Source organism: Tursiops truncatus, chromosome 15 (genome assembly GCF_011762595.2).
Source record: "Tursiops truncatus isolate mTurTru1 chromosome 15, mTurTru1.mat.Y, whole genome shotgun sequence".
Lineage (NCBI taxonomy): Eukaryota > Metazoa > Chordata > Mammalia > Artiodactyla > Delphinidae > Tursiops > Tursiops truncatus.
In genome coordinates, this window is record NC_047048.1 from 59752875 (window position 1) to 59767753 (window position 14879).

At 52.8% G+C, this 14879-nt stretch overlaps 1 protein-coding gene across 6 annotated transcripts; it reads left to right on the forward strand.

Annotated features, from left to right (window-relative positions):
* The first annotated feature begins 297 nt into the window (after window positions 1-297).
* On the forward strand, window positions 298-14275 carry COX4I2 (cytochrome c oxidase subunit 4I2). Of its 6 annotated transcripts, none has more exons than XM_073792844.1 (7): window positions 447-808; window positions 1028-2479; window positions 3975-4010; window positions 5071-5152; window positions 6710-6874; window positions 7682-7813; window positions 11076-14198. In XM_073792844.1, exons 2-7 carry the CDS (start codon window positions 2255-2257, stop codon window positions 11267-11269), a joined length of 834 nt encoding a protein of 277 aa, XP_073648945.1. In that variant the 5' UTR covers window positions 447-808; window positions 1028-2254; the 3' UTR covers window positions 11270-14198. The 6 variants fall into 6 exon arrangements, with proteins under 6 accessions (XP_033696298.1, XP_073648945.1, XP_033696296.1 ...); XM_033840405.2 differs by having other exon boundaries at window positions 447-632; XM_033840404.2 differs by having other exon boundaries at window positions 447-2479.
* Window positions 14276-14879: the final 604 nt, after the last annotated feature.

Genomic DNA, 14879 nt, shown 5'->3' on the forward strand with positions numbered 1-14879 from the left:
ACGTGGGGGCTCCGGCTTGCGCCCTCACTGACCACGTGGTGGGGGCGGGGCCTGAGCGGGTTGGAGGGGGCGGGGCCCTGGGGACGGACAGGGAGGGCCTGCGTGACAGTCGGGGCGAGGCCGGAGCAGGCGCGGGCCTGAGGGGAGTGACAGAATGGGCAGGGCCTCGGGGAGGATCTAGGGAAAGTGAGCTGTGCCCTGCGGGGGCGGGGCTTGCTGACAGGGTGGGGGCTCGGCTGGGGCGTGCTGTGGCGAGCAGGCTGACAGTAAGGGCGGGGCTCGGGAGTGGGCGGCACCACAGAATGACTGAAAGAGCAAGGCTAGAGCCAGGAAGAGGGTTTAACGAGTCTTGCGAAGGCAGTGCGGGAAGGACTAACTGGGCAAGCGGCCGGCCGCGGGCTGAGCGATTGAGGAGGAGCCTCAGGGTACGGGCGGGGCCGGCGGGCGGGCTCAGCTAGGCGAGCTGGGCGAGGCCAGGGATAACTGACGGGACTGGGGTAGGGCTGGAGATGGTGGAACGCTAGACTACTACGTAGAGTCCAGAGGTGCGGGCACAATGACTGTACAAGGGGCCAGGGAAAGATGACTGGCAGCTCGAGGACGGGGAAGGAGGGAGGAGACGAGGGACGTAGGTGAGTAGAGTGAGGCAGGTGGCGGGAACTAGAATAACGGCCGCCTGTGGGGGGGGGGGGCCCAAGAGGCCATGAGTGACAGCCAGAGGGGTCGGCCTCAAACGTCTCCCCTGCAACTCTGCGAGGAATTCCTCTTCCGGCTGAACAACGCGGGCTTCGCTCACTTCGTGCCCCAGGTGTGGTGGTGCAGAGATAACAGACCTGCAGGAAGGAGGTTTCCATCTTCCAGGCCACCACCGGTCTCGTCCCGTCCCAATGAAATCCATCCGAGGGCGTCCACCTGCTCCTGATCGCGCCACGGGATCGTTCCTAGGGCCGGGAAACGCGCCACTAGCGACCGCTCCCGTGGTAGCCCTGGTTCGGCGTCGGTTCTGAGCCGGCCCTCCTGTCTACAGTTGCAGAAGCGCTTTCTGGACTGATCCCTGCTGGATCTGCGGATCTTCGCACGACGTCCTCCGAGCCTGCGCTGCCGCCCGGGCACCTTCATGCTGGCGCTGCCCGTCGCCTGAAGGCCGCAGTGTCCCGGAATCACAGTGTCCCTGCTGGGAGTCAGCTTTCCAGCTGGTGGGCGGGATCGGGCTCTGCTCTGTCCTTAACACGTCCCCTCTGTTTACCGGCCCCCGCCCCCCCCCCCCCCACCGCCCAACTGGCCCCATCCCCTTAGTGCCTCGGTTGCCCTGCTCTTCCCTGGCCCACTCTTACACGCAGTCCCCGCCCCTAAGGATAAGCCCCGCCCACTCCTACCTTCCGGTCTCCGACTACCCTATATCTCCTCCCCAGTCCCCGCACTTCTTGGCTTCGCCCCCTCCTATCCCAGGCCTCCTCCCCATGTTCAAATGGCTCCAGGGGCTCCCCAGGGGCTGGGGATACGGGTCCGCAACGCTTTGTCCGACACCTCTTCCTACTTTCGGCTTTGTGTCCTCCATGAGGCCTAGCTCTTCCTCAGTATCTCCTCTGGGCTGGGAGGCCAGAGGTGGGTCCTGCACGAAGCCTGAATGGGAGGGGAAGGGGTCGTACCAGCAGGATGCTGAGATTGTGGCTCAGGTCTTTGTGTCTGAGCAGAAACTCAGGGCCTCCCTGAATCTGATCAAGTGAGAGAGAGCTGCTCCTTTCTGTATGGGTTCCTGCTGGGGGGTTGGAGCCTCAGGGCCGCCTGAAAGGGACAGATCCCTCTCACCTCCTATTCCTGCTGTTTCTGAAATCTCAGCCTACATTCACATGTAGGGCCCCTTGCGGTGAGTGGTGTGTAATGCCTCATCTGGAGCCCACCTTGTGCCCACCAAGGTTCCCACGGAAGACTCCTACTCCTCGGCCCCAGGACACCTGAGTGACCTGCTTTATGGGAGAGTCTGACTATTTCCAGGTTCCGGACCTCAAGACGCTGCTGGGCATCGCCCTCTACGCAGTGGTGCTGCCCTATATCAACCTTGAGCCGCCGGGGAGCCTGCCATCACCCCATCACCCTCAGCCCTGGGGCCGGCTTCCCAAACAGATGTTCCTTGTCACAGCACTGCTCCACATCTGGAGCCTGGCATTCCCACAGAGATGGGGGTGGGAGACGGTAGAGAAGAACAGAGGGTCAAGTTCTCCAGGGTCAAGTTCTCCCTTGGGAGGCCCTTGTAATGGATGGGGAAACTGAGGCCCAGAAATGGAGCCACTTAGTCACGAGTGTGGCAGCAGTAAAGCCTGCACATTGCCTTCACCCCAGTGCAGCCAGCACCCACCTGCCCCTGGACAGATCTGACAAGACTCAAGGTGTGTCCTCCCCAGGTTGCCTGAAGGAGGGCCTTACCTCATCTTCGGTCCTTAGGGCTAATCTTCAGGACACCCTGGACAGCATCCAAGGGGTAAGGTGGTCCTCTTTGGGTTCTCTCAAATCTGGAATTCCCTTGATCATGGGGAAGGGGGAGGAGCAGCCCCCAGGAGTAAGCATGGCCAGTCCTGGGAGCTGGGGTCTCTTGACATCCAGCAGACTCGCACACTGCCTTCTCACCTCCCAGAATGGAGGTGACATGCATCCTGCCCACTCTACGGTCTCTCTAGCACCTCCCCCTGAGTCCCTGCTCTTTAAGACTCATCTGCTTCCAGGGCACTAAGCCCCTTCCTCCAGGCACTGGCTAGAGCAGGTCTCTATGGCTTCAATGGGCTACAGGAACCCTGATGGGTGGGTGGGTGCTCGGCACACCTCAGGGGACCAGAGCTTGCAGACCTAGAAAGTTCTGGCCCCAGGCCACGAAAGAATTCACAGCCTTCACCCATCAGTCCAGAATCAGTATTCTAACAATTCCAAGCCATATTTACTGGACGCATGTTCTGCTCCATTTAACCACATCACTACCCTACTTACCGTTTTTGGCTTCCCAGCTTTAAAATAAAATCCAAGATCCACACCGTGGCTTATGAAGCCCTGCTTGGTACTCCAGCCTCTCTCCAGCTTTCTCCTTTGCCCATTACACTCTGGCCAAGATGGCCTCTCTCTGTTCTGTGAACACACCTGTGTTTTTCTGCCTCTGGGCCTTTGCACAGGCCTCTCTCTGCTTGAAACTGGATTGTAAGCCCTAAAATGGCAGGGACCGTGTTTGTTTGATTTTGTTTGTCTCTAAATCCCCAAGCATTTAACCTGTTAAACAGTAGACAATAATGCCAGCTGTAATAGGTCTTAATAAATAGTTCTTGAATAAATGTGCCTGTTGCACATTTTTCTATTGACATATTTAATCTTTCCAACGATCATGTAAGGTAAGAGATATCATTAGCTCTCTTTTTCAGAAAACAGGAACTCAGTGAGGTTAGGCCATTTGTTGAAGGTCACACAGCTAAGATTTGAACCCAGGGGGAGGCTTTTTTCACCTGTCATTGAGTATGAGGGCATTCGTGCCAGGTGGTACACCACAGGCCAGCTCCCAGATTCTAGATGCTTGTAGCTTCCTGGAGCAGGAAGGCATGGGGTCTGGGCTGGAAAGTTGCCAAGACTTGGGTCCTCAAAAGCCCTAAGAGAGCATTGCAGGTGGAAGAAACAGCGGTGAGCAAAGGTGTGAAGGCAGGAAGATCCAGCTCCTGGGACAAGCGGACTCACAGGGCTGGGCCAGCCCAGGGCACACAGCCAGCTGGTCCCAGGGCTGCGTCAGCTGGTGGCCTCCAGAGGCAGGACCCCGGTGGGCAGGGAAGTTGAGGCGGGGAGTCATTGCACAGCCCGGGAGACCCCAGGGACGCGGGCTAGGCTCTCCCAGGCAGGACGTTCCCACGCGGGGGCGGTCCTGGGAAAGGCTGTGGGGCGGGCCCGGAGGCGGGCGCCAGCGCTCCGGTCCCTCTGCAGCCTGTTCTCCGTTACTTGCTCCGCAGACCCGGGTCGCGTTCTGGCTTCCGCTGAGCCGCACGGTAAGTGAGTGGGTGGGAAGAGCCCCGGCTGCCCAAATCCGGGCCGGTGGGAGACGCGGCTGGGACTCCGGCTTTTACCATCCGTGGGGGCGCTGCTATAGAGGAGCATGGCGGGTGGGGCGGGCGGGCAGCTACTGGCAGCTCAGAGTTGAGGGGAACTTTCCTCCGTCCGCATATGGGGAGCCATCTCTTTCCTCAAATGTAGATTACTCCTTCCCTCCCCATAGATGGGGCTCTCAACCACTTATCACTGATGGGGAGCCCTTCCTTTCCAGATGTGCAGCCCCTTCCCACTTTCCATATATGGTACACCCCTCCCTCTCTCTAATGATTGGGTGCCTCTCTTTCCCTAGATGTGGGGCCTCTTTCAATTTCCAGAAGTGGGATACCCCCTTCTTCTCCCCAGATGTGTGCCTCTCTTCCTCCCTCTGTCCCAGTTTGGTCCGTGTCCTCCTCTAAGTCCCCTCCTTGCCCCCCTGGGATGCCAGACCCTGAGATTTCCCTGGGGATGGAGGGTTGGGCTCGCCTGTCTCCCTCTCCCACCAGGTCCAGCAGAGCAGGCTCTCCAGGCACGTAGGCAGCCAATTATGGGGGAAGGGGTGGGGGCCAAACCATCTGCAGGAGACCTTGGCAGATGGCCCTGTAGCGAGGAGAGTTATCCCAGGACCTGCTCCCTCCCCACCTGGACTCCCACCCTGTTTCCTCTAGAGGACAAACAGCTGAGAGAGGTTTCCCAACCTAGCCACCATGAGCTGGGGCTGGAACCGGAACCCAGGCTCCCAGACCCAAACTGTTCAGGTCCTGCCTTTAAGAGTTAGGCCTCCTCCCACTTCTCAGATGCTAAACTGAGGTCCCAGGAGGGGGGGTCCAAATGTCTAGGATGCCCATCAACCCCCATAGGGGTATCATACAGAATTAGAAGGGGCAGGCGGTGACCTTGGAATCCTGGGGACCAGTCCCCCAGCCGCAACACCTGTGAAAAAGCTGTTCCTCTGGATCCTGAGGGGAAGGGCAGAGGGCAGAGGGCAGGACTCACCCACACCCCCCCCCCCCCCCCCAGATGTCCTTTAGAGCTGCCTGGAGCTTGGTGCTGAGGAAAGGAGGACTTGGAATGCGAGGGATCCACAGCCCGGGAGGCACTGGTAAGACCTGGACACCCACCCCGCCCTGACCCTCGCCTAACTGCAAGGCCAGGTGCAAGGGTCCTGTCTGCAGGCTGCCCCTGGTCCCTTTCATGCTGCCCTGGGCCTGCCCCAAACCATTTCCCATGATCCTACCCCTTGGTCCGGGGCCACATTCTTCCAGGAAATAGAGACAGCCGTCCCCTCCTCCCAAGCTTTCTCAGGGTCTGACCCCCATATCTCAGGCCCCTAAGACCTTTGTGTCCTGAGGCTGAGGGTGCTGACAGAACTTTGGACCGCCTTTCCAGACCCTTGTGTCCATGCTGGTCAGAAGAAAGAGGCCTAAAGTAGGAGAGACTTCAGCCAGATAGAAGGGCCTTCCTGACCCTCTGGAGAATAAAAACAGATAGCATTTATTGAGCCCTTACTATGTACCCTGAGCCGTGATAAACTTTTTGCAGAGATTAACACATTTAGACTTCACAGCAAACACATGAAGTGGATACTATGCTGTCATCTCCATTGCTCAGGTAAACACACAGGCCCAGAGCCAGGACTATTTGCCCAAAGCAGTTCCCATGCTATTTGGGCAAGGTGGTACCAATGCCCTCCTTGAGGGCATCTCTGGTGACAATAAACAGAAGAAGCTTTACTGAGACCCTTCGAGCGCCCAGCCTTGTTCTGGACACTCGCATGGAGCCCTTGAGGGCTTAGCCATCAGGGAAAGCTTCCAAGAATGTAAGCCAGAGGTGAAGCCAGCCGCTGTCTATCAGTATAATTCGTGGAGTACCTACTGTGTGCCAGGCACTGTGCTAAGCCTTTCGAGTGCACTATCTTGAAGCTTCCACAACAGTGTGGAGTTGGATCTTTTACTCTCCCCACTTTCCGGATGAGGACGTGGAACACAGTGAGGTAAAGGGGCTCGTCAGAGCTGGGCCGGGGTGGAACTGGGGTTCCGCAACTCCAAAGCTGTGCCCCTGACCACTCATTAAAAGCATAGGGATACAGTGAGAGGCCCGCGCACCGCGATGAAGAGCGGCCCCCGCTTGCCACAACTAGAGAAAGCCCTTGCACAGAAACGAAGACCCAACGCAGCAAAAATAAATAAATTAATTAATAAACTCCTACCCCCAACATCTTCTAAAAAAAAAAAAACAAGCATAGGGATAATGCTTTACAGTTTGTGGGGCAGTTTCCCATCTGCCGTCTCAGGTTCATCACAATGAACCTTTCCCTACCCATTGCCTTTGCCTGATGTGCCCTCCTCACCCCAGATCTTCCCAGAGGACACAGGATTTGAAGCCACAGGGGCTGAATTGCAGCCCTGGCCCGGCTCCCTTTTGCTCTGTGAATTTCGGCAAGTCCCTTAGCTACTCAGTTTCTTCCTCTGTAAGATGAAGAGAACAATATCACTGTCTCAGAGTGATGCCGAGCCAATGAGTCAACTCGCCCGAAGGCCTTAGCATGGCTCCTGGCACACAGTAAGTGCTCAGTAAGTGCCACCCACTTTCTAATACTGCGGTTAGTGCCAGGACGTCCCAGGGGCAGCCTGAACTCAGTTCCTCCCTGTGCCCGCAGCCCACGGCAAGGAGAAGATGCCCCCCTACACCAACTACCATGCCCAGCGCTCCTACCCCATGCCCGATGAGCCCTTCTGCACGGAGCTCAACGCAGAGCAGCAGGCCCTGAAGGAGAAGGAGAAGGGCAGCTGGACGCAGCTGAGCCACGCTGAGAAGGTGGCCTGTAGGTCTCAGGGTGGGGCTGGGGGCGACTTTGCAAAGAAGGGCCTGGCCTGTCACGGAGCAGTGGGCAGGGAGAGCCCCCAACAAGACAGCCAGAACCACCCAAAGACTCGAATGCGTACCTGAGGGGTGAAATTCATTCCTTTGTTCATTCATCTTTTTATTCATTGAACTGTTTGTGCACAGCCTGGTGCTAGGCGATGCTGGGGACACGGAAGTGAATCCCCCTGAGGGTTCCTGCCCTCAGGGTGCTCCCAGTCCAGTGGGGGAACCAACGCAAGCCCAGATAGCTGTAATACGGGATATGCGGCTGGGTGAGGTGTGTTCAGGGGGCTGTGGGAACCCAAGGGAGAGAGAAAGATGGAATCCTGGTGGGCCTTCCAGAGGAGCGTTGTTCCAGTCGGCTTTGGATGCTGAAGAGGAGGGGCTGCCAGGTAGTAGGAACAGCATGGGGAAGGATGTAAGAGCTGGAGAGCATGGAGGGTCCTGGGCATCACTGAGTGGTGTGGGGAGATGGAGCAGAGAGAGGCAGGTGAGGTGGGTGGGAGAGCAGGGGCCTGACCCTGGGAAGCAGGAGGGACGTGTGACCCCAAGTGCTGCCCACCAGAAGTGCCCCTGGGAGCCAGCTTTGCCATCAGCTCCTGGCCATGCTTCGCACATGCTAGATGCTCAATAAGAATTTGCTGAATGGACAGCATCTGCTGCAGGGAAGGGGAGGCTGGAGGTCCCTGAGGCCAAGAGTTGGCCCAGGGCCCTTGGAATGGATGCACCTGAGGCCCCTCCTCCCCCACCCCTCACCTGCCTCCAGTGTACCGGCTCCAGTTCCATGAGACCTTCACAGAGATGAACCGTCGCTCCAACGAGTGGAAGACAGTGATGGGCTGTGTCTTCTTCTTCTTTGGATTCACAGGTCTGCTGATTTGGTGGCAGCGGGTCTATGGTGAGTGGCAGTGTCTCAGCTGGCCGCAGCCCTCGGCCATGCCCTTGTGGCCACAGCCACCAGCCAAGCTTTGATAAGGGAATTATGCTGGCACTCATCTGAAGAGTTTTGAAAAGTCCCCCAAAGAGGTGTATGGGGAAGGGCAGAGCACGGCTGCCTGGGTTGCAATGTAGGGACCCGACCTCTCTGGGCCTCAATTCTCTCATCTGTAAAATGGGAATAATAGTGCCCACATCTCAGGGTTCTTGTGAGGATTTAATTATAAAACTGTTGCCTAGTGCCTGGCACATAGTTATGAAGGATGTTGTTACTGATTGCTGTTACTAACCGTGAACTTTTCAGTATATTGTTTTGGCTGCTGTAACAAAGAGTCTCCAATGTACAAGAGCTTAAACAAGATAGAAGTTTTTTTCCTCTCTCACAAAAAAGGCCAGGGGGAGTATGGGGATTCCACAATATCAGACTCCTATTGTCTTGTTGCTCTGCCATCCTTAACATGCAGCTTCCTTCTTGACATACAAAATGGCTGCTCCAGCTCCAGCCATAAAGCCTACATTCCAGCCAAGAAGAGGGAAAGGGAGGACACACTCTCTCTAAGGTCCAGAATTTGCACCACCACTTCTGCTCACATCCTATTGGCTAGAAGTGATCATATGACCATGCGTAGCCACAAGGGAAGCTGGGAAATATAGTCTTTAGCTGAGTGATCATGTACCCAACCGACCATGTTATTACTACATTTGTTACTACAGAAGAGTGATTTATTACTACAGAAGAGTGATTCTCAAAGTGGGGTCTCTGGACCAACAGCTTCACTTGGGAACTTGTTAGAAATGCAAATTCTCAGCCCCACTCTGGATCTACTGAGTCAGACACTCTGAGGCTGGAGCCCAGCAATCTATGTTTTAATATCCCTCTGGGTGATTCTGATGTGCACTGAGGTTTGAGAAGCACTGCTCTGGAAGTAGAGGGGAGCATGTTGGGGATGAGCTGGCAGTCTCTGCCTCAATTGACTTCACCTCCAGAGGCCTCACTTTGTTTCTTCTTCTGTAAAAGTGTGATGGGAATTCCTACCTTGCATGAGGGTGAAATGAGAGAACCTTTGGGAAAAATTCTATTCTAGTCCAATGTTTGGTACTAATAGGTGTCCATAAAGATCTTTCCCTTCTTTCACACCCACTGGAATAGAAAGTACCAGAGACAAAGGTCAGGCAGGTTAAGCTGGCCTCAGGGGCAGATGGACCAGGAAGTAGGATGTGAGCAGGGCTGGGAGCTCTGTCCCCCAGGCCTTTCTAGGTCCACACATCAAGGCACCTAAAATGCCTCCGTGAGTTCACCCTTTGGGTCCCCATAGCTTTAAAGTGAACACCCCTATCGTACCTCCCACTCCCAACCCCTTCAGGAAGCATAAGAAACTGTCTCATCCTGGACCCTTCCCAATAAGTGGGAGCAAACTCAGTAATTATAGTAGCTATCATGTATTAGGGGTTTTCATATCTTCCCTCATTCTGCCAATTGCATTATAAATACTAACACATTCAATCCCCACAACCCTGGTGGACAGGACCTGTTTTTGACAGGTAAGGAAATTGGGGGTCAGAGATGAAGTGACTTGTTCAAGGTCACACAGCAAGGTAGTGGTAGAGCTGGGATTTGGACCCAGAAAGACTTCAAACCAGTGCTCCTCTTACCCTTGGGTCACAGAGTAGGTGAGGAAACTGAGGCTCAGAAAGGGGAAGGACCTTGGCCCAGTTCCCACACCAAGCCTAAGGCAGAGCAGGGATCATGACTCAGAGGTCCCCAGAGTGCAGCTTTAGTGGGGAGTCTGGTGGCGGATGGACAGGGGTGGCGAGGGGTCCTCATGCAGGGCACCCTGACCTTGTGCCTGGAGACCCTGGCTCAGCGGGAGGGGGTGGGCCTGGCAGGGTCCCGCATGCCCCTGTCCCTACCCGGTTCCTTCCCTGCAGTGTTCCCTAAGAAACCCATCACCCTGATGGATGAGTGGAAGGCCCAGCAGCTCCAGCGCATCCTGGACATGAAGGGCAACCCCGTGCAAGGCCTGGCCTCCCGGTGGGACTATGAAAGGAAGGAGTGGAAGAAGTGACGTGGCATTCCAGCTGCTCGCGCTGCAGCTCTGCCCTGGCCCGGAGCCTATGGAGGCCCCTCCCCGCCACTTAACCCCAATAAAGCTGGCCTGCTCTCATCTGCCTTTAGTCTCCACCGCAGTCTCTACCTGCCATAAAGCCTACATTATACCTAAAATTGGGCAGGACAGTAGGTGGGAGGCAGTAAGCCACTTTCCAGGGCCCCACTTATCAGGGAGGGCTTCCTGGAGGAGTAGAGGTTGGGGTTGAGCCTTAAATGATAGGTGGGATTAGGAAAGGCAGAATACTTACTGAGTATCTGCTGTGTGCCAGGTACTAATCTAGGCCCTGGGGATGCAGCAGTGAACGAGACACACAAAGTGTCTGGCCTCATGGAGGAGGTGTTTCTCTATGTGTGTGTGTGTGTGTGTGTGTGTAGGGGGGGAGACAGAAAAAGGAATAAGTAAGTATAATATACAGTATGTTACCCAGTAATCAGTGCTGTGAAGGAACAAAACAGCAGGATAAAGGGACAGAGCTAAAAGGGGTTTGGGGGTTGTAGGTGAAGCCTCTTAGAAGAGGTGGCATATGACAAGACAAAACAGCAAGTGCAAAGATCCTGAGGCAGGATTTTAGTTTGTGGAATGTGGAACATCAAGGAGGCCACAGTGACTGGAGTAGAATGACTTGGAGAATAGTAGGAAGGTGTGTGTTGTGGGAGAGGGTTGGTCTTGGGGCAGAAAGCAGATTATATAGGAATACACACACATATACCCCAGAACCAAGAAGAGAAGCCTCCTTTCCTCTTGGTATGTCTCCTCCAGCACCCTCTACTGGAGAAGTTTAGCATCTCACTGTAAAGGGGGTGGTGCCCAGAGTCCTGCTCATTATCTTAGAGCAGGCACTGAGGGGTGAATTTGGGGTAGAGGGGCAATACATTGATAACTGGCACAGCATCTTTGAGAAAGTCTTGGCCAGGCCAATGGGGAGCCTTAGAGCAGAAAAAGCCCATTAGATGAGTCCTGTGTTGGGCAAAATTGACCCATCCCTAGAGTCCCACTGTGCTCAGTCCTTTGTAGTCCTTGGTTTCCTAGGGGGGCTGTGGCCTTGGCATGAACACTGCAGCAGCTCTGAAAGTGCAGCAGCTGGAGGTGATCATACACCTATCCTCTTCATAGCAGGTCCTCTTGAAGAGACATCTGAGCGGCACACCTCCAAGGACACCCTGGATGCCAATGGAGGGATTCAGCAGGGCAATTGGGACAATATTCATTCAATCAACAAATATTTATTGTGCATCCACTATGTACCAGACTCTGGGGACAGAGTGAATGAGACCTCATTCCAGTGTCGTGATTTCCAGTCCTCATGAATCTGAAAGTCTGTAATGGTCACCCTAATAAATTATAGAAGAGATGAGTGCTAAGAAGGGGAGATACATGGTACTTGGACTGACCTAATCTAGAGAAGTCAGGGTGGGCTTCCCTGAAGAAGTGTCTTCATATTTGAGATATTGCCGAAATTCATCCTCTGTACGCTGGTGCCAGATTAAACCTCAGAGACAGAATTTTGAGTGAAGTGGAAAGAAATAGCTCTATTGCTTTGCCAGGCAAAGGGGGCCCCAGTGGGCTAACGCCCTCAAGAATGTGTGTCCTGCCCTGGAGGGGGTAGTGAGGAGTCTTATAGTATTCAAGGAGCAGGGTGTGATCAGCTCATGGACATTGTTCTGACTGGTTGGTGGGGAGGTAATCAGGAGTCAGCATCATCAGCCGCCTTGTTCCAAGTGGACTGGTATCTACATGCTTGCGGGCAGCCTACAGTTAACTTCTCCCACCTGGTGGGGGTTTCAGTATCTGCAAAACAGCTCAAAGGACATGGCTCAGAATGTTATCTATAGTCCTCGAGGAAGAACTAAAGGTCCTTGACTTTGTTTAATGGCTAAAGTATTATTATTTTGTCTTGCTTGACTGTTTTCCTTTCTTTCTGCATTTTCTCACTTCTCTGATTAACTTTATTCCTTAAAACTTTGACTAAAGTTTTTCTACAGACAAAAAGCAGGTGGAGGACATGGGTGGGGATCTATTCAGGGAAGGCCTCATAGGGTCCTGCTTGGTTACAATATGAAGGATGACTGGGTGTAAACTAGATGAAAGGGGTGGTGGAACAGCATTTTAGGCAAAGAAAAGCATGTGCAAAGGCCCTGTGGTAGTGAGGACCATGGCATGAAAGAGGAAATAAAGGAAGCCAGTGGGTTGTCACAGGATAAGGAAGAGATGAACAAGGGGAGACAGGGAAGTGGGAGACTCATACAGGGCCTTGGAGTCTCTGCTGCCTCTACTGAAGACACAAGTCTGGGGAAAAGCAGGGAAAGATGGAGCTGAGGGAGTATGTGGGGGCCAGAGGATGGGAAGCCTTGAACATCCATTTAATTTTTATTTGAGAAAGACAGCTGCCTTGGTGCAAGTTTCTGTCTGGCCTGAGGGATCCACTTCACTGCCTTAGCATGAAAGATGCTGGGGATGCAGACATGGAGCAGAAAGGAGCCCTGGCATTCGAGTCTCCTGGCCTGCGGGCAGGGCTGGCATGAACATGGCCAGTGGGAGGCTAAGGGGGATAAGAGCTATAGAAATGTTTGATAGTATGTTTTGACCCCATTATTTTGACCCAGGCCCTGATGCTTTGCTAGCAGCAGGAGCAGTTTCGACATAACTGAAGATGTTGAACTATGCAGGTGATAAACTTTGTTTAGATTAATAACTTGCTGAGGAATTATGTTGTGGGTAATAAAGAAAATTGTCAAAATTGGCCTGGGGAAAATTTGATGTCATACTAGTCATTTTTTCGCCTACAATAATGCTGTGTAACAAACAACACCAAAACTTGATTGTTTATAACTTTGAGCATTTATTTCTATCTTTCATGGGCTTGTGGGTTGGCTGAGGCTCTGCTGGGATCCGCCAGGTTTAGTTCCAGGCTCTGGGTTGGTGTTTTGGTTTCCTAGGGCAGCCATAGCAAAATACCACAGACTGGGTGGCTTAAACAACAGAAATGTATTTTCTCACAGTTCTGGAGGTTAGAAGTCCAAGATTGAAGTGTTGGTAGGATTGGTTTCTTCTGATGCCTCACTCCTTGGCTTGCAGATGGCCTCCTTCTCACTGTGTCCTCATGTGGTCACTCCTCTCTGTTTGTATCTCTGGTGTCTCCATGTGTGTCCAGATTTCCTCTTCTTATAAGGACACCAGGCAGATCAGGTTAGGGCCTTCCCTGATGACCTCATTTAAGTTTATCACCTTTTTAAAGGCCCTATCTCCAAGTGCTTTCACATTCTGAGGTATTAGGGGTTAGGACTTCAACATAGGAATTTGCAGGAGACACAATTCAGCCCGTAACAGTTGGGTTCAGGGTTATTCATGTATCTCCTTTTTCTGGGACCAGCAGGCACATGTTTTTGTCATGACAGAAGTCAGAGACTCCTGAGGGGACAGAGAGACAGTGGGGACCCACGATGCTCTGAAAGCCCAGCCTCAGAACCACACACAGAACCAGCACCGCATTCCACCAGTCAAAGCAAGTCCTGTGGTGCTCTGGTTACAACTGCTACATTACAACCCCCCTTAAAACTTAAAGGCATGAAACAGCCATTTCCTTATGCTCACTGATTCTGTAGTTCAGGAATTTAGGCAGGGCACACTGGGAACTGCTTGCCTCTGCTCTAGACTGTCTGCGCCGCCAGCTGGAAACATTCAAGGCTGTGGCCAGAATCTTCTGGAGGTGTTTTCACTTACACATCTGGTGGTTAACATTGGCTGTCAGCTGGTACCTCAGTTGGAGCCGTCAACCAGAACAACTCTTTGTGGCATTCCCCAGGTGTTCTCTCTGTGTGGGCTAGTTTGGGCTCCCTCGAAGCATGGTGGGTGGGTTCCAAGAGAGCAAGGGGGAAGTGTATTGTATTTTTATGATCTAGCCGCAGAAGACACATCACTTCTGAACCCTGTTGCTCAAGGCTCTCACAGAGATCCACTCAGGTTCAAGAGGGAGAGGACAGAGACCTCCCCTACTTGATGGGAAGACATCAAGGTCAATGTAAGATGTGAGATGAATGAAACAACAAGGTCCTACTGTACAGCACAGGGAACTATATTCAATATGCTGTGATAAACCAGAATGAAAAGAACATGAAAAAGAATATATATATATATATAACTGAGTCACTTTGCTGTACCGCAGAAATTAACACCACGTTGTAAGTCAATTATACTTCAATAAAATTTTTTTTAAAATGTTGAGAGATGAATGTGAGATGGGAAATACATTGTGGTCATCTTTGGAAAATATAGACTGCCAACACAGTCAAGTTCAACATCAATGAGTAGAGAAATGTCCTCCAGTAGAGGGTATGTGGAGAGCGTGAGGAGGGAAGGCAGAACTGTGAGCAAATAATACAAACTGGGCTTCCCTGGTGGCGCAGTGGTTGAGAGTCCACCTGCTGATGCAGGGGACACCGGTTCGTGCTCCTGTCCAGGAAGATCCCACATGCCACGGAGCAGCTGGGCCCGTGAGCCATGGCCGCTGAGCCTGCGCATCCGGAGCCTGTGCTCCGCAACGGGAGAAGCCGCAACACTGACAGGCCCGTGTACCGCCAAAAAAAAAAAATAATAATAATAATACAAACTACCACAGATGTATAGAAATAACCAACACAAAATCAAGTTGACAGAAACGAAAACTGACATGTTAAATTAGATATTGACTAAAATTCAAACAGGGAGTAAAATTTTGACATTTAGATAATCAAATGTGACCTGAAAAAATTGGACCAATTAAAAATAATGGACATAGTAGACAACGCACAATGGCAGGAAACTGGTGAAATCAGATATAGACTAAAAATGACTGAGAGAAGAATTAAATCTTCATGGTGGCATTTACCCCATGAGACTAAGTGATTTTCATGAAAAAATAATTTCGTAAAATTAAATTTA

Bases quoted from the DNA above. Each gene is read 5' to 3' on its own strand.
- COX4I2 (XM_033840404.2), top strand. From the start codon at position 2,255: ATGGATGGGGAAACTGAGGCCCAGAAATGGAGCCACTTAGTCACGAGT. The intron at 6,875-7,681 runs GTAGGTCTCAGG...ACCTGCCTCCAG, and splicing joins CCACGCTGAGAAGGTGGCCT to TGTACCGGCTCCAGTTCCAT. The intron at 7,814-11,075 runs GTGAGTGGCAGT...TCCTCTTCATAG, and splicing joins TTGGTGGCAGCGGGTCTATG to CAGGTCCTCTTGAAGAGACA.